At 32.1% G+C, this 21,004-nt stretch overlaps 1 protein-coding gene across 1 annotated transcript; it reads left to right on the forward strand.

Annotated features, from left to right (window-relative positions):
- The first annotated feature begins 7,802 nt into the window (after nucleotides 1–7,802).
- LOC112797528 (WRKY transcription factor 22) lies at nucleotides 7,803–10,382 on the forward strand. Its single transcript, XM_025840516.3, has 3 exons — nucleotides 7,803–8,457; nucleotides 8,593–8,703; nucleotides 9,202–10,382. The coding sequence occupies exons 1-3, from the start codon at nucleotides 7,997–7,999 to the stop codon at nucleotides 9,740–9,742; spliced, it is 1,113 nt and encodes a 370-aa protein (XP_025696301.1). The 5' UTR covers nucleotides 7,803–7,996; the 3' UTR covers nucleotides 9,743–10,382.
- Nucleotides 10,383–21,004: the final 10,622 nt, after the last annotated feature.

Genomic DNA, 21,004 nt, shown 5'->3' on the forward strand with positions numbered 1-21,004 from the left:
TCTATAACTTCTAGAAATATTATTGTTCTAGCTACTTCTCCATGTTCAATAAACTCTTATCAATTCTTTTGTAATGGTCTATTTAAAGCAAGCACCTCGCCACATCATTAATTACTAACTAGCGATGATTTCGTTTTCGAATCACTACGATTAAGAATTTCGAGTTCTAATTTCCGTGGTTTGACTTATTATTTTACCTATTATAGTTAGATCAGAGATAATCATGTTACTAGTATCATTTATATTAGTAGCTCATTTATTTATTCTAGGAATATAATTACTGTGATCTAATACATTTAATTTTAATAATTATCTTTTTAAAATATATTTTATTAATTTACGAAGATGAAAAATCACCTCAAAATTCGAGTCTCTGTAACGTTGCAACCTCCTGCTTGCTTCCATTCTTGACGCTTAATCTTCAGAGTCACTTTTACCTCCTTTATATTTAAGCACGAAATGCTGAAAACAAAGAACAAGAGATAAAATTTGAAGCTCAACAGTCGGTTAGTGTTTTTAGGCTCGGCTATTTAATTCTAAAACTTCAAGAAAGATTTTAAACTGATTAAAATTTTCGTTTCTTCCTCTCTTCACAATCGTACCGAGTTTGTCAAAGAAGGAAAGTGAGCTAGACATCGTCGACAAAAAAAAATCAGTTTTTGTGAGCTAATATCAAAAGGTAAAATTTAGTAAATTAAATATGAATCAGTTGTATTTTGTTGCTTGATTGCTGATTGAAATTTTTTAAATACATAAAATCGTATTTACTTGATATTTTACTATTTTCTGAAAATACAAAAGAATACGGACGCCAGACTTAACACCAGGAGAGCCAGACTTAACGCCGGACTTAACACCTATGTTTTGGGCGCAGAGTCTCGTGTTTGTTTGTACATACTACGCAATAGACCCTATACACACCCAATAGATAACCCTGATTTTGATCCGGATTAGCCATACAATTTTCCTCTTTTTTGGGTACATCCTGACGGCCACAGTTATCTGTTTCTTGGTCCACTAATTCATGTTTAGCATCTACATCAGGCGACACCTGAGCTTGACGCAGGCGAATGATACCTTCTAAATACACCTCCAAATGTTGTCATACCTCCGATACCTGTGGCACCACCATCACCAGCCGAGCAACTACAGGCACAGTTTGGCCCACTAGGTGAAGCCTTAGCTCCTCCATACGCCAATGAGCCTGTATTGGGTGGCGGGAGTAGCAGTTCATCTGGTGGAGTGTCTGTTCTAGAGGAAATCAGAATCAGAAATACAAATTATAATTAACCTAACTCACAGAAATTATAACAAATGTTTCAAGATCAAAGTAAATAATGAAAATTTCAGAGTTCACAGAACTGACTTACCCGATGAAAGAGCAGCTGATGATAAAGACCAGCAAAGACTAGCAAAGACCGGCAAAGAAGCAAAGAGCAGAGACTCCAACGCAAAGACCAGTGAAAATGCAAAGACGCAACGATAAAAAGACGCTCCGACGAGAAGACACAAAGATGGAGACGATAGCGAACACTGGAAGACGGGCGATGGTGAAGACTAAAGAACACACTCCCTATTGCGATGAGCAGTGATAGTGACGTCGAGAATCTGTGAGAGGTGGTGGAGAAGGACTGAGGGGGTGAGGGATGGAGGGGGTAGGAGATGGCGGTGGTGGTGAATGGTGAGACCTGTGTGGCTATGTTTGTGAAAGGAGAGGGTTTGAGAGTTTGAGGATATATAGCTAGGTTAATAAGGTCATATATATATATATATATATAGGAGTATTTTAGTCTTTTTACATATACGGGGTTAAACGGGTTTTCATGGGATAGAGACCTTTACTCATTTTCTGTCCCGTTTATTATACAAGTCACGCGTTTTCACAGGTACAAAATTGTTTTCATACTTGTTTTTCGACGGGTAAATTTCTGCGAATACCTGTTTTGCCGGGATTTTTGCCATCCCTAAGCGTGGGCACCAATTAGGTGGCTTTTTGTATGTGCCAGAGTCTGGGGATGTCATATGTTCATATATGTATATATTTATCTTATAAGATGTATATTGATAGGATCTTTGAGCGCTATATTATGTATGAAGATATGTGAATATTTCTGTTCATATTTATGTTTGTGATGTTATTTATTTTTGTACGCTCACGATGATAAATCGTTCAACGTTTTTAAAAAAAATTTACCCATAAAATGACGTGTTAATAAAGAATCAGACTTATATAATAAATATTAATTAATAAATAGTAAGGTAAGTGAATAGCGCCTAATTTTTTGTATGATCAAGACATATTAAGAGTTGAATTGTTATATTTTTCGTTTCTAATTCTACACAGATGTGCTACAATATAATAGAATAACTTTTTTTTACTCCAAATAAATTTGATCACTCTTCAAATTTACAAAACATTCCATGAATATCTCATTTTTTCCAAAATATCTTTTTTTCATATCAAATCCTGCATCACATAAGGTAAAATATCTTTAAAAAGAACCAAAACATTATAAAATAAACCTATTGCACAAAAAAAAACGAAATTAACCACTAAAAAGTAATTGTCGTACTAGAAACCTCTCTTTAATCCTATTAGATGGGCTAACTAGTGTAATTTTCATAATTCAAAGTTTGCATATTCATGATGATGTAATGCTTCATACTTGTCTAGGTGATGTTGAAATTAAACTCACATTATTACTATATAATAATTTTGATTACAGACTAACAAATAGATTGTATTTAAAGTGTTTACCCAAATAAACAAACAAACAAATTGTTGCTAAACTAAAACAAATAGTTGCTAAACTATGTTAGCTCACGGTACAAGACACATGTATGTAGCAAGACAAAGTAGAAACCTTCTTAATCGTATTCTAGTGTAGATGCGGTTTCGGGTTCGCCGACCAGTAGTTGCCACATGCATAAATGATACATCATCATGATGCATGCACTCATGTCATCACTCTTATTAACATGGACCCCACACGCTTCTGTATTTTTTTTTTTTTACATTGAATTAATTTCCAAACTTTTGTTTTAGTCATCTTTAACTTATTATTAATTCTTAATATTTAGATTATCAAATTATGAGATAAATCGACGGTTCAGAGTCTGAGGTTTGAACTTTGAAGTGTAGACTAAATTATTTATTTTTATAAATTTTTTTTGAAAATTAGAATTCTTAATAAAAAGACTTTTTGATACAAATAATTATAAATTAAATATGTGTTGTCTAATGTAAATGAATGCGGAATGCCTGGCGCCATCTTATGGTAGTGTACACCGAAGCCACAATGGAACCCCGATCACACACCGTTGATGAGATTAACCGTTAAAGCATTGGTTACCGTTTGATCTGGGACCATAGGATTCGGATGCTGCGTGGGCGTGGGAACCGTTGTGAGATCTGATATCTTTCTCTTTTCGCTCCCGAAAGCGAGATGGTGGGCCCCGCCAAAGCAAGGATGTCACGTGATTACCACGTTTTCTGACTTGTGCGGCCAAACTTCGTACATGTCAATATGAAGATAATATTCAATTTAGGGCCGTTTAAAAATTTTAAAAATTATTTTTTTAGTTTTTTATTTATAAAAAATAAATAATATTAATATTTGGTACCGTTTTTAAAATTAAATTATAATTTTTTAAAAAATTATTTAAATATTTATAAAAAAATAACTTCTTTTATAATAAATTTTTTTATTATATTTCTTTTAAAATAAATGCTTTTAGAACTAAAAAACTAAACACAAAATAACTTATTTATAAGTTACTTTTAATATAAATATTTATTGTTTAAACTATTTTAAAAAAAATTAATTAAGCTATTTATATAAACGGGGTCTTAATCCATAAATTTATATGCAAATTTTAATTTAATTTTAAAATTTTAATTATTTATATTTAGTTTTTAAATTTTATAAAATTTATATTAGTTTCTAAAATAATTTTTTACACAAAAATATTAGTAAAACGCCGATGTAAATTGTTAGATACCATATTAGATTATGTAAAATAAAATAATATTATTTTAATTTTGACATTTAAATAATTTAAAAATAACATCAAAAATAATGTTTATTGAAAATTTTCTCTCAAAACAAGTAATACCAGACGTTTTTAAGATATTTTAGTACTAAAACTAAAATTACATCATATTATAGATTTTAAAATAGTATTTAACGATTTATGTCAACATTTTATTAATATTTGTGTATCAAAAATTGTCTTAAAAATTAATATAAATCATAATTATTAGAAATTTAAAAATTAAATAAAAATTATTAAAATTTTAAAAATTAAATTAAAATTCGTATACAAATTTAAAGATCAAATTAAATATTCTTTAATAAAATAAAAATTTACATACAATTATATTTAAAATTATTAATTAAAATTATTAAATAATTTAATATTATTAATTAAATTATTATCTAATATTTTTTAATTATTAATTTCACATTAAAATTAGTGCATGTGAATCCTTATCTCATATTCAATTCTTGGTTAAATTTTTTTTTCAAATTTGATTACTAATAAGTTCAGTATATATTGTCGCATATAGACTAGGATATGGCTAGAAAGATGATGAGTTATACAAATCTGGTTTAGTCAAATTCCAAGTTCGTATAACTACTATGCATTTCCATATAAAAATGTTTTGCATATAAATAATTATATTTATTTACTTTTTAAAATTAGAAAAATAACAAGTAGCAGCTAGAAGTTTCGTGGATCACATCGTATCTATAGATTTGCTGTAAATATCTGCATCCGATCTTAAAATTACGAATAGAATTTGATCCGTATTTTTTAAGGATTGGATCGTAAATATCTACATCCGCATACGACATATCTGATTCGTAGATTCGCACAATAATAATTAAAAAATAAATAAATATATATTTAGTATTATATTTACTTGCTTGTATGTTTTAGTTAGTAATTGTTATTTATATATTGTATTATTTTATTTTTGTTTTTTTAAAAAGAATTGAGTAAAATATATTTTAGGAATAAATAAGTTTAAAAGTGTAAAAAAATATTTTTATTAAATTTTTTATATAGGAATATGATTAAAAAGATAAAGTTCAATTATGTGGATATATCCGATATCCGATTCGATTTGCACATTTGTAAATTAGTTCCAATACTAAAACATGCGGATATTATATCCGATCCGATCCGTTCCGCGTACACTTCTAGTAACAGGGTTATGAAAAATAACTTTAATATATTCGGTTCTCATTTATTATTGTCAAATTATGATGACATAATTAAGATTAGATTTACTATTACTAATATTTTATATCACTAGCTAATTTTATGGGTCCCACCCCCCCCCCCCCTCAAATAATAGTTAATCGATCATATGTTGATACGTGGTTTTTATATTTATAATTATACTACTAAGCACATGAAACGCATAAATTAGTTAATAATATGAACATATTAAGATTCTATTACTAAAATAACATCATATATTTCCATTTTGGTAATTTTGTCATTCAATTTTTTTATACAATTCAAAAAATTAAAGTATACTTTATTAAACTATTTTTTTAGTCAAATTGTCCAAAATTAATTTCTCACGAGCAGTGAAAATAACTCAGACAACCTATATATAAGAGCCTTACAGTTTAACTTGTATTCAGAGTAATCTAACCTGATTCACCACAAAATTAGTTCAAGCTGATTTAAAAATAAAAAATATAAATTTATTTATAAGTTATACCCAAATTCACAAAATTAGTTTAACTGTCTGAATATACTAAAATATAAATAAGTATATAAATAATCTTTTATTATAAATATTTTACATATTTTAAATACTATGAATTTTCATATTTCGTTGTAAATATTAAATTTGGTATATTGCATATAAATAATTTTTTTTAATGAAGAACTGCTCTTAAAAAAATAATTTTTTAAAAAATAAGCATTTTTAACAAACTTCAAATTAAGATAGATTTAATTATAATTTTTTATTTTGTTATCTAGTAATTTTGTATTTTTGCTGTTTTTATTTTGTTGTGTTGAGCTTTTTATTTAAAAAAAATTAATTTTAATACTTGAAAAAAAATAATTAATTAACTACATCACATACTTAATTTATTAAAAGTAAAGTCTAACCTATCCTGACTCCTGACTTATATGATTTCTAATTCTTCTTTAGTCAATTTTATAAAAGGTAATTTATAAAAATAACTATTAAAATAAACTTAATCTAATTTTTTCCCCAAACATGCTCTTAATGTATCATTCAAATAAATAAATAAATATTTGACTTCTTAAATATTTTCCATAAAAGTAATTAAAAATACTAGAAATATGTTGAAAAATAAAATTCTTGTTTGCACATTTGGAAGAATTTTTAAAAAATAAAAAATTCAAAAGATGTTCACTTTTCCGAAATCACAATTTCCATTCTCCACCACCACAAAAACTGCCTCGTATGGTGTAATACAAATCCATCCAGCACCAACCATACATGGCATTAATTAAATTATTATTTATAATTATTTTATGCATCTTTTTCTGTCGGCATTACTCCTCAAAGAGCTAACCCCCTCATAAAGTGCGTGTGGACTTTTTCTCACTCTCCATAAAATCTGTACCCCTTTGACATTTTCATAAGTCAACCCCGCCAGATCACCAAACACTCTCTTCCAATGTCGTGTGAACATCACAAGGGTAACAGAACAAAAATAAAATAAAGAAAACAAGCCCCACAAACAAAACAAAGCGATAAGCATAGAGATGCCAAAAATGCCAACCACTATCACAAAATTATTATAAAAAAGCCACTTTACTTTTTTTTTTCTTTCTTACCATATGTTAAGAGGTTTTTATACAAGAGAATATGACTCTCATTTTATCATTAAAAGCGTTAATCTTATTCTATAATATTTAAGACACAAAAATTTTTACAATAATAATTTAGTATATTATCTTAAAATGTTTCTCTTGTCCCCCCCTCTCATTAAAGACAAAAGAAGGTTTTTTCCCATATTAAATCATTATAATATTAAAATTGTTATCTAATTATCCTATTTTTCTTTTGGTGTAAAGTTTGAAAATTTTGTATTAAAAAATGTGTTACAAAAAGTAAGCATATAATTTTTAAATAATTCAAGAATATATTAACAATATATAAAAAAATTCAACCATCAAATCAACTACTATATAAAATATATATTTACATAAAAATTATAATAACTAATTTTGATACATAAATAATATTTTATATAATTAAAAAAATAAAATCCATTATTTTTTAATTAAATGTTGACAAATATTAAGATAATTTTGATTTTTTTAATCAATTAAAATTAGTTAAATAATAAAATTATTCGTTTACTTAAATAAATATTAAATTTAAATTTTGTTTTATACATAAATGATTTATTAACTAATGAGAGATACTTAAAGAAAATGAATTCTTTTCAATTTTTTTAATATTTGACAGAATACAGTACAATCTCTCATCTTAAAATTTATAAGTAAAATTAAAAATAAATAAAAAAATAATAAATAATTAAATTAAACACTGAATACTATCTAATCTAATTTTTTTTACTAAGGATTCACTCCCATACTTAAATGAAGTTTAAATTCATGGACTAAAAATCAAAATTTTAATTAAGAATTTATTATTAATAAATAAATTATTGGATATACAAGGCGAGACATTGTTAAACTAGATTAAATAATATTAAATGATGTAATTAGATAAAGACGACTTTGCATATTTTGATTTTCTCTGTGTTTCTATATATACATGTCAATTCCACTGAGCTGCATCTTATCATCTCTCTTAGCCAAAAGTCAGCGCCTTCTTTTGTCTCTCTCTTCTCTCTCTCTCTCTCTCTCTCTCTCTCTCTCTCTCTCTCTCTGAAGAAGAGAGAAAAAAAGTTTTTGCAGCAAACAGAGAGAAGCACGCAGAAGAGACAGCATCTTCAGAAATTGCAGACGCCTTTGTCTCTCTCAAATGGAGATGGAGCTTGATTGGGATCTCCATGCGGTGGTTCGAGGCTGCTCCACCCTCACCTCTTCATCTTCATCTTCTTCTTCTTCCTCATCCTCTTCTGGTTTCGGTTACTTTTACTCTCAAGCTTCTCCTTCTTCTGTCCTTGACACTGAAGACCAACACCAACAACAAGGAATTACCAACAATGTTATGTCTTTTTCTGCTGCTTCATATTCATACCCCTTTGGACCAAGGACCGCCATTGAAGAGTTGCATGAGCTTTGCAAGCCTTTCTTTACAAAATCACTCCCTCAACAACAACAATCATTGCAAGCTTCTTCTCCTTTGTCTTCATTCTCTGTAGCACCACCACCACCACCACCAAAACCTGTTCATGCACAAGAGAAGCAACAGAGAAGCAACACCAACAAGCATCCTCACCCTGGTGGTGATTCTGTCAACACCCCAAGATCTAAAAGAAGGTAAAAAAATTGAGCTTGGGTCTTATCATTTTGTCCCACAAAAGAAAAATTTGATCTTGAATTGACCCATGTTAGAAAAATCTTGTCTTTATTTTTTCCTTTGGTCTGAAAATGCATGTCTTTTGTTCTTCACAGGAAGAACCAGCTCAAGAGAGTTTGTCAGGTACCAGTTGAGAATCTCTCATCAGACATATGGGCATGGAGGAAATATGGACAGAAACCCATAAAGGGGTCACCATATCCAAGGTATGAGAGGCACCCTTCTAGGTTTTTTTCACTTGCAATTTTCTTAAAGAACTAATTAAGGGTATGTTTTGGTTCATGGTTTGCTAATTGTGGTTAATGTATAGAAAAAAATTTACTTTTTTTTCTTCCGATTAGGCTTAAACTATGATTTGATCTTGCAATTGAAAGTTTGAAACTTTCACCTTTCAAGCATATTTCTGTAAGAACTAATTAAGAGTGTGTTTTGTTTTTTGGTTTGGTAATTATGGTTAGATTCATAAGAAAAGTAACCTTTTTTACACTCCAATTATGCTCAAATTATGATCTTGTAAACTAAAGATTATGCTGAGAATTATTGCATGCAACTTTACCAAATGATATTAAGATGAATTGAAAGTTTGAAACTTGTACCTTTTTATACCATAAGTTTGAGCATCTAAAATGAAATCCAAATATTATGACCTTCAAATTAAAGTGTTAAGGCCTAATAGAATTTCCATTTGTTCTGTGATTTTGCAGGGGATACTATAGATGTAGCAGCTCAAAGGGATGTTTGGCAAGGAAACAAGTTGAAAGGAACAGAACGGATCCAACAATGTTCATAGTAACCTACACAGCAGAACACAACCACCCTGCTCCAACTCACAGGAACTCTCTTGCCGGATCGACGCGCCAAAAGCCGTTGACACCTCAGGCAGCTACAGCCACCACCACCAACGGTGGAGAATCCGATGAGAAGGCCTTGACACCAACGAAATCGGCTTCGCCTGATATCTCAGTTGCGGAAGAAGAGGCTTTACCACAACATTGTGAAAAGTCATCAGTGAGCAGAGAAGAGAAGGGAGAGGATTTGGCTGATGATGATGATGATGATGAGTTTGGTTTATCTGATATGGTGATACCTGATGATTTCTTTGATAGTTTTGATGAACTGAAAGAGATCACTGGTATTGATGATGATGGAATTAGAGGAGATAATTTCTTTGTTGATCCCTTTTCAGCTATTGCTATGCCTTCTTGGGTTGCCAATAGTGCTGCCACTGCTGCTGGTGGTAGCTGATTCATTTGGCCAAAAGTTTTAAACAATTGATGATTAATGTTGCATTGTTGTTTATGTGATTTTGAAGAATCATAGAAGATTGCAATTGATGCAAATGTAGTCGATATCACAACAACAATACCAAAGGTTTTATATTGCGATTGCAGTTCTGCAATTTTGGACAACATGAGAAATTGTCCAAAATCGCAGAAAATATGCAATCGCAATACGAAATGGCTGAGGACAAGAAGAAATTAGAAACTCTATCACAATTCACAAGTGACCATTGTTTTCATGCTTTTTCATTTGTAGAGAATAGGAATTGGAAGATTTTGGAGGAATCTTTAGTTCTTTACTAACAATGCCTTGTGAAGGAAACTTTAGGTGTAGTAGTAACTAAGTTAGGTTTAAGCATGTTTATATAATTTTGTTAATCTTGTTAAAAAAATTAATGATTATTTAGGGATTCATAGTCTGCATACCTAGCTCTCTCATTGTAAAATCAATTTACTTTTCAAACAACTTGTGTAATTGCATGCATGGCCCATGTGTTTGCTTTTGAGTTCATTGGATTCAACAATAGTTGCGATAAATTAGCAAAGCACTTTGCATTGACTTTTTTTACATTGTCAATGATGATTTAATATGAATATCATTATTATATTATGTGTGTGAATGTGACATATGGGTTACATGGTGGTTGCTTGTTGGTATTTATTCTACTAATTATCCTGTGTGAGACCACCAATAATAACGGTGGAGTCTCTTACTTTTGGGTGCACAAGCACAAAGATTGATGTAATCAAGGAATTAGATTCCATGAAGCATATGCTCTTTTGTTTATAAATTGGTAAGAAGGCATAGTATTTCACGTTAGCTTGAAGTTAACATGTTAACTCACACTAATTACTTTATGCCATATGCTTGGCTCAAATCAAACAAACAAACAAATAGAAGTGAATCCCATTATGAATATAGTGGAAATAGTCAATTTGCCATACATGTCTACATTCATATTGGAACTTTTGGAAGGGGAAAAGAAAAGTCAAAAGATGATTAGAGAAGTGCATGTAGCATGTTATCCTTCCCACTATGATAAATTACCTTATTTATCTTAAAAAGAGTCTTGCTAATGTGTTTTAAAAACATATTTCAAGTATATAGTAAAAGAAAATTCACTCAAACTTATTAAAAGGATATATATATCCGAAGCAATTTTTAAATCCCAGGCCGAAACTGGTGAAATCAAAGGGCAGTACATTTGAAAGATAGCCCCCCAAAAAAAATGAAATGAATTCTCAAATAATTCTTTTATATGGATCATTCGGGGTTGAGACCAAATATCAAAATAACATTGCCAGAAATAAATGAGATAGTATTGTCCGTGTCAACAAAAAATTCGAAATGCCTCGACTTTTTTAGAATAGGTCCGAGTCAAATAGCAATGATTCGAAGCACTTTACACTATTTCGGAAATCCAAGGACTCAATCGTATGGATATGTAAAATACAGGATTTCCAATCCTAGCAAGAAAAGGGGGGAAACGGATAATGTTTTTTCACTAGGTAAATCGAATTTTTTGTCCTTTAATGAGTCGATATGTAGATAATAGATATATCTATGTGCATATATTCTAACGGATATTCTAATATTATCTATATTAAGAAGAAATACAATTGAGATTTGTGGATTTCTCAATCATTATAGACGAACAAAAATAGAGTGACATCGGTAAGAAATCAATTCATCACCTATGACAACTATTCATCCTGTGGTTCAAAATCAACAGATTTTTTGAGCAACTCGTAAGTTGAGTAAAATAATCCAAAAAGAATATTAGTTGATCATTTTTTGAAAGATTCTTGTGAAGTGAAAGGTTTCGTTAACTACTAAGTATAGTAATGTCGAGTAGATCTGGTTGTTGCGATAATTCTTAATTCATGAGTTATATATATATATATATATATATATATATATATATATATATATATATTTAATGTATTGAATGTATAATTTTTTTAAATTATATTTATATTCTTATAATATTTCTTTAAGACACCAGTTAACTAAGGGCTCGTTTAGTAAAATTTTAACTTTTTAAAAGTAGTTTATCAAAAGTAATTTTTAAAAGATAATTTTTTAAAAGTTATAATATTTATGTTTGGTAAATTAAATTAAAAATGAAGGTTCAGTAGTTAGCTTGCTAGTTTGTTTAAGTAAGTGTTAGGGGTTCGAATCTCGCCTTGTGCATGTAACAATTCATTGGCCAGCCGCAAATCCTTAAATACAGTTTCTATTCGCGACGGATTAGTCCTTGGTCTGTCAGGTTAGGAGATATTGTGAAAAATAAAAAAAATGAAAATGACTTTCAATAAAGGGAGTTACTCAAATGAAGATGCCAAAAACATCTTTTTATGAAGATACTTCATATAAAAGTGTGATTATTTATTTGACCATATTTTAAATAAAAATAACACTTTTATAATTCATCATCCAATAGTCAAATTATTGGAGTATCTACCTTCAATAAATATAAGTAACATTAATTGTATTTGTATTTGGTAAAACAATTTTTAAAATTTAAAAAGACCATAATAAGTATAAATATAAGAAAAAATTTTGACATTTAATAATATATGAGATTATACAAAATTTTTTAATTTTAATAAATACAAATTAACTTTGAAAAATAGATTTGGATCCTCTAAATTTTAGATTTTACTGTAAAGGGTAAAGTGTGATCTCTCACCATTTATTTCATAGATGGAACAAAAAAAACACGAGGGAGAAAATATTCAAAAGTGAGAAATCACACTTTACCATATTAAATAAAAATTCAAAATTTAGAAAACCAAATTTTTAAAAAATACTTCTTTAAATACTATTTAAATCATCTCTAACTTTTAAAAAATATAAACACAAGCACATAACTTTTTTTATTTACGAAATACAAAATAAGGTCACATATGTCTCGAAAAAAAATTTAATAAACCAGACCTAAATCCATCTTAAAATTACATAATATTCCTCATGCATACATCTCTTAGTTTGTTATGTAATTATATACTAATCTTCTTAAAAGACAAGTTGATATTATTTTTTTAGGAGATGTTGTAATACAAATCTATTGAGTGTAACAATACAAAAAAAAGGGGAAAATTTTAGCATATATTTTTATTATTATAAAATAATTGTGTAATATCACTTAATTTTATGAGAAATCAGTATGATTTTTTTTTAATAGAAAAAGGTTCATTTTATAGAATTGGAAGGAAAGGGATTTGACTTATGAGTTGGTCGAATTTGATGATGTTGTTAAAGCAAGAATGTTTTAGTATGACCAAAAAGAAAAAAAAAGCAAGAATGTTTTAGGAGCCTTGTTAAGGGAAAAAAGGTGATTTAAGACGCTAACATTTCTCTTAAGAAAACCATTTGCGAATTTTTATTATAAACTTATACCAGAAACTTTAACGTGGTTAAAACAGAATTGGAATAGCATAAATTCGTTTATTTTTATAACCATAATATAAAGCCAGAATAATTTAGTTACCTTCTAGAAATTAATATGGAATTCCATTTCACTAGATAATCCAACACTGCAACCACGTGTGTATGGCAGCTATCAAATAGTCCTTTAATAAGATATTGAAGTTCGATTTTATTTTGAATTAAAAAATATTTTACGGTCAGTTTTATGATAAATACAAATAATAAAAATAAACAAAGAATAGACATTACTTATTGAATCAAAATACAGACGGATTAGATGTGATAAAAATACCTATATATCTTATTTTTATTCATGAAATTCAACGTAATAATTTTTTTTGGAATGAAAACTTTCGATCCGAAATTCGTTAGGAATGTAACACGCTAATGATCTTAAACTTTACCTCATACCGTAAAATAAAAGTTAATTAAAGGTTATGATAATTATAAGGCTTATATGTAACACCCTACCGTACAGAGTCTTATGCTTAAGTCATAATTTAGAGATGGTAAGACATTATGACCTCTAAAATAAAAATTTAGTACATATAGTAATATGAATAAGGTTTATAACTAGGAGCCTTTATAGAAAAAGGGGTAAACAAAAATCGCAACTCGAAAGCGCAACACTCCGATCGATAACGTAACGAATAAGGATAAACCAATGCGAGATTATATATATACCAAGGAGTGTCAAAAACAGGAATATCAAGACTCAAAATCCGGCTGCGAAGATAACCGGTTCGAGCGTAGCAATATATACATATGATAAAATAAGGAAACCCAAAGGGACACAAATACAGAAACCTATTCTCCAAAATCTCCCATAAGAGAAGTCATCATAGTTTGTATTATTTAATGGAGATAAAAGTATCTAAGCAAAACATATAAACTAAACAGAGTCCCCAAGAACAAAGGATCTTCGCTAAACCAGAAGTCTCCAGCAGGCCTCAGCGAGAAACCTCACGTCCTGCATCTGAAAACCACAAAATCCGCATAGGTGAGAACCAGAGGTCCCCAGCATGGTAACAGCTTCCACATATATAATACATAATAATAGAGGAAAGCCAAAGGCAATCCTAGAACGTCCTCCAGATAATATCAAAAGCTTATAAACAAGCTAAACCATATGTGGCGACTGACTAAAGGTTCTTCAGTCTAACTAATACTTCCCTTTCTAATTCCTTCAGACCTCCCATCCACCAGCAGGGGTATAATGTAGCAAACACAGTTATATCAAACAAGAAATATACAAATAGGAACAAATAAGGCATTTAGACAATTAGCAAGTAATATGCAGTCAAATAGGCAATCTCAAACAATTCATATAGTATGCATATGATGAATGTCTGTCCCTAGTGGCTGATGATATCATCTGTCGGTTATAGAGCAAACCCGACAAGTCCTGGTAGCTAACCATTGGACTGTCCCTCTGTCGCGCATCCCCAACTCGAGTTATACTCATCATAAACTTGATCATAATCATGATCTATATCCATCACATTCACTGGTGAATATTTACGGGGGCGAGCTCATCCGGGGCTTTCACAGTGCCCGGCCACCCTTACGACATAGGGTCAAAAGAGATTCGATTCTCAACCTGGAGCACGTGGTGGCTAGCTACTGCTTCCTTCCAGGGAAACTCTCATCTCCAACAGTGGAAGTGCAACATTCACAATTCATTCAACAGCATATATGCATTTATACTTATCCATAATCATGGCTCCGCCGTAACACGGCAATAATCTAGCCATCCGGCTCACGGTTAAATCCATAACCAGCCATTCGACTCACGGTTGAATTCATAACCAGCCATTTCATTAACAATCACGGCCCTTCTGCCCATGGCATAGCAAGCACTTCCACCGCCATCCTCCGCCTCTCACATAATCATCTTTGATCCTCATTGATCATTCATTTTCCCTTGCTTCACTCGCAAGTTACCACATCCCCTAGCTCCTTTTCTAGTAGCTATGCATATCATAATGATTTAAGACATAAATGGTGAGATCGAAGGCTTAGAAGTATGAGATTTGGCTTTTAAAACTCAAAAATCAACTTTGGAATGAAAACGGGACCACGCGTAAGCGCACTCCACGCGCACGCGTGGATGGCCACAAAACTCATCGACGCGTATGCATCATGTACGCTAACGCGTGGATTGAAAATTAGCCAATCGACGCGCACGCGTCAAACACACGTTCGCGTGGGTGCTCTCGTGCCCTAGGCACAAACCTGGCACAGTTTTGTCATAATTCTCTGGGAAATGGCTGGGCATTGGGTGCAGCACATTCGGCGCGCCCGCGCACATCACGCGCACGCGTGGATGGCCTTTACGAGAAGAACGGCGTGTACGCGCCAAGTGCGCCTACGCGCGGGGGTCATTCTGCTAAAAATTTTCTAAGTTAAAAACTGCAGAATTCACAGATTCAAACCCCAATCTTCCGACGGACATAACTTCCTCATTTTAAATCATTTTTCACCTGTTCTTCGAACGGAATGGACATCCCGGATCCAATTTCATTTCTAAACAGATTTGGCACAAAACAGAGATCCGTAGTCCAAGTTATGTCCCGTCAAAGTATGCCCAAAAATCATATTTTTCATACAAAATCACAAGGTGCCATTTTCAAAACAAGTCATTTTCAACTCTTTTCAAAATCAATCAAAACATGCCAACTTCATTCCTTTTCTTTGAAATCAATCAAAATATATCAAATTCAACATCAAGCCTCCTCACCTCACACATTGACACATTACCACAATTTACAAAATCACTATCTATCATTTTAACCCACTTCACCCAAGTGGTTCAAACCCAAACACATTGACATATCATATACTCTTCCTCATGCCAATTTTCAACAACACCAATTTTTATAAATCATCATTGTATACAATCAATATCATACTCACCATCAACATGGTTCAACCCACAATTCAACCATAATCAATCATCAAGCATATATCACAACATGCATATTTCTCATACATCATATCATCAAGGCATCAATAATCATCATCACATATATGACCACATCATATATATCAACCATTCAACCATACCAATAATTCAATGCCTATCTTACGGCCTCTAGCCTAAGTATTTCCTACCACATTACATATTAGATACGAGAAACCGAGACCATACCTTAGCCGATTTTCCAAGCTCAACCGGAGCACTTCCAAACCACTTTTTCCTCAAGCTCTCAAGGCCTCAACACCTTCAAGAACAGATTTTTCACCACCAAAGCCCTTTTCAAGCTTTTCAATATCACCAATCAAGCTCCAATATTCATACATACATAACCTAAGCCACAATCATCATACCCATACACAACATCTCAATACCCAAACATCATAGAACAACAAATTACACTAGGATTGAGAATCTTACCACATCCAAGGTCCAAGGAGACAAGATTAACCTTCTCCTTCAAGAGAGTTGGGTCCTATAACATCAAAGAGCCCAAAATCTCAACATTTTTGCTCATGAAACTCGAAAACAAAGCTGGAAATTCGAAGAGAAAAATGTGGCTTACCTCAAGATTGATTGTATGGGTTTTGTAGAGCCCTCCGTGGTGAACGCGTGGCCGCAAACGGAGCGGCAATCGGAGCTCTAGATCAAAAGTTATGGTGGTTTGAAGATCAAGGGAGAGATAGAACGAGAGAGTGTTCTTCCTCCCCTCTCTTCAATTTTCAGCGTGTATTAGTGTTGTGTGAGGAGAGAGAGTGCTGAAAACTAGGGTTTTAGTTTAGTTATATTGGGCCAAGGGCCCACTTTGGGTCCGGTTGGCCCGGTTTGGCCCGTTCGGTCCAATCTTAGTCTGAATTCTATAAAATTGGTACCGAAATTCTCATCTCAACCTCCTCTATCACATTTAGCCATAAAAATCACATTTTGGACTTTCTAGAATAAATTCTCATTTATGGGTTAATTAGCCGTTAATTAACCGAGTTTTACATTATACAATAATATATATAGAAAGAAATAGTAATTCTAGAAACTCGATGAAAGAAATAAGTTCAAAAATAGAGTTATAAAAGCGTGAAACGTTCACTCGAAACTACAAACTTAAGGCACAAGATATAGATATAAGATAATAAAATATATGTATATATATAAGAGTATAATAATCATAAGATACTAGTCTCAGCCCGCAGAGTTTAGGCCGACTAATTATAAACTAACATACAGAGTTTTGAAAGTTAAAACAACTTATACAATATCTCTCTCAATGTTGACCTCTAAGACAAATAAAATACAAAAGTGAGAGTATTAAAAACAAAAGTAATCAAAAGACTCCAAAATGGGATAAAAATCTTCCGCTCTACCACCATCACATAACTCACCTAGGTGGATTACGACTTGCATATGAAAAACACAATAACATATGGTATGAGAACCGAAGGATCTCAGTATGGTAACAGTGCCCAATATATAAGATGTAAGGTTCCGGAACGTCGAAAACAATCCTAGAACTTCACACCAAACAGATATCCAAGCTTAGCAAAATAAATAACTTAAACCATAAACAATAAATTGTGTTATCTAAACTTAGGGGTTTTCTAACTAATACTAATCACACTGCTATATCCCACAGCCTTCGCCAACCTACCCTCTACGCGATTCCATCGCCACCATCTATCTGACCTTCTCAGCACCAAACAAACACAAGTATATGCAAACAAGTAATACACATGTAATATTCATGTATAGCAAGTAATTCAAGAAGCAAGTTGACATATTATACATTTAGGCAAAATGCAAGTAATCAAAGTAAACGAGCACATAAGAGATACAAATGGTGAATGTCTGTCCTATTGGCTGTGATACCACATGTCGGTTATAATGCCAAACCCGCCACAAATTCCGGTCGCCAACTCCCGAATTAGTCTCTTTGTTGCGCATACTCAGGAAGAATAATTCCGAATGGATGAGTGCCTACCACCTTCTCCTTTCAGAGGAAACGTTCCGAGGGAGAGTGCCCTACCACCTTCCTCTGGAAGTCGCATGATTCCGTGGGTTAGTGCTCTACCACCTTGTAACCAGAGAAAAATGTGAGTGGGAAGCCCTGCTTCAACACTCACATTTGAACGTAGGCGGGAGACTGTGACAGCCCTACGTCAGAGAATAATGCATGTCACAATCACTTACTTAATCTCAGAGATCACTGCTCATAGCACAAGTATGATTATACTCATCTCATAAACCATAATCAATATCTCAAATTCATCATCAAATCCACAACTCCACATTTTCATCATACTAATCGTCTTTACAGTACTCTACCACTTCACTCAACTAATCCACCCTCAATACTCCAAAATCCTAAGGCTCCATCCTCTAAACTTTTTACCTGAAATTATCTAGTTAATTTACTTATGGTATTCTCTATGCTTCAAAACCAAAAAATAAGTTAAGACACTCTAGATAAGCTTTACGAAAGTTCACAAGCTTGTGGAGAAGGTAAAAATAGTTAAAAACAAGGTTTTCTTAAAAAAAAAAAGGACGGTGTGCGTACGCACTCCCAGAAGAGTTTTCTCAAAGTGTGTGTACGCATAGAGGTGTACGTATGCACACAAGGTAAAATTTTTCATTTTGTGTCCACGCATAGATACGTGCGAACGCCTTCGACAGAAGGCACTTCCCAGCATGTGCGTACGCACAACTTGCAAATTTCACAGAGTGTGTGTAAGCACCAGAGTGTGCATATGCACATTTTAAAAAATTATACAATATGTGCGTGCGCACACAAACCAGAATTCACAATTTCTGCAACATCACAGAAATCATATTTTTGACACAAACTTCCAACGATCATATCTTTTTTTACAAAATTCCGATTTCCACAAAATCTATACTGTTTTAAAGGTCTTTGAATTATCTTTAATTTAATACAAAATTTAATCAATATAAAAACTGTAGTACAAGATATGATCCACCAAAGTTGGCCTAAAATCTATTTTTACCAAAGACGCTAAAAACTCAAATTTACTAAACTCTCAATTGAAAATCAAACTGCTCACAATCCAAACAATACCAAAACAACACAAAAGTCCATACCATTCATTCCTCAAACTCAACCATCAATAACATCCCAATTACACTATTTCACACTATCAAAATCCTTATTTATCAATATTTAAATTCAACCTAAATCACATCAGAGTTCTTAAATTCCATCATTATTCAACTATACAACATCTAACTTTTAATATCCTAACTTATCAACTCCTTCAACACTTATCATTAACAATACTCATAGTCACCATCAATCAAAATCAACACCAATACCCATCAAGTTATCCTCCTAATCGTACTCCCCCACATACAACTCACTCAACCTTCATTGTAATTCATAAACCACACATTCCAAAAACTCCATATCATCATTATCATCATCAAACATACAATCACATACAATAAATGATACAACCATTTCATTCAATCATATCTTAAAGGCCACTAGCCTAAGTTTCACGAAACATTATATATTACATAAAGGAAATCGAAACCATACCTTGGCCGATTTCCACGCAACTCAAAACACCAAGCTCAAACTCAAAGCTCCAAAACTATCAAACTCACTCCAACAAACACCAAACCTCAATCTAACATCATACAACATACAAAACAACTAAACACAAGGTTTTAGTGAAACCTTACCTTATTCATCGGTATTAGTGGCAATATCCAATAATACTCCAATGTTAGATCACCCATAAACAACAAAAAACATAAAGAAACTCGAAAATCCAAAGCCATTTTTGAGTTTTGCACTAGAGCAAAAAACTGGAGCTAAAGAAAGTATTTTTTACTAGCAATGTGTAGCTAGAAACGAAGAGCTCGATGAGAGCTTCGCGTGACTGCAAACGACTCGTCAATTGGAGCTTCGGATCAAAATTTATGAAGTTTTGAAGGAGGAGGTGAATAGTGAAACCCTCTTCCCTCTTGTCACCGCCCCTCTCTCTCTTGTTTCTGAAAAATGAGGTCAAATGGTCTCATAACTCACTTATATATGTTGGACTTTAACCCAATTTGGGTCCGGTCCAGTTTGTTAATATTTTAGGTCCGTTTAGTCCAACTTTGGATCCATTGGAACCTGTCCATGGATCTGAGCTTGTCCAAATATGAGGAATGGATCTCCTAATTTTTTGTAACTTGCTGGTGGCTATGGTATTGGAGAAATAAGAAAATTTTCACACCTCTATTTCAAAGACCATCAAACCCGACACAGGTAATCAAGAAACATGTAGAGCAAATTAAGGCGGCATTTGAGAAGAAAAGATTGCTGAGAGAAACACCAAAAAAAATAGAGGTTTATGTTGGCTGGAAGGAACCGCTATAAGACTGGATTAAACTTAACACGGATGGAGCAGCAGATAAAAATCTTAGCATTGCGGGATGTGGTAACTTATTGAAAAACCACTTAGGAAGATGGGTTGCAGGCTTTATGGTCAATATTGAAAAATGTACACCATATATAGTTGAGTTATGGGGTATATATCATGGATTGAAGGTTGCTTGGGACATAGGAATTCAAAAGGTTATTATAGAATCAGATTCTAAATCTGCGGTAGAAACTCTGGTTCATAAAGAAAAAATAGAACATCCTGAAGCTTTGGTGCATAGTATAGGAGAGTTCATGAAAAGAGACCGGCAGATCAAGATCAAGCACACTTACAGAGAAGAAAACAAAACGGCAGATTGGCTCGCCAAAAAAAAGTTTAGACATATACCCAGGGTTTGTGTTCATTGATCAACCCCAGGAGAGCTAAGAAGGATTCTTG

This window comes from Arachis hypogaea, chromosome 4 (assembly GCF_003086295.3).
Source record: "Arachis hypogaea cultivar Tifrunner chromosome 4, arahy.Tifrunner.gnm2.J5K5, whole genome shotgun sequence".
NCBI classification, from domain to species: Eukaryota; Viridiplantae; Streptophyta; class Magnoliopsida; order Fabales; family Fabaceae; genus Arachis; species Arachis hypogaea.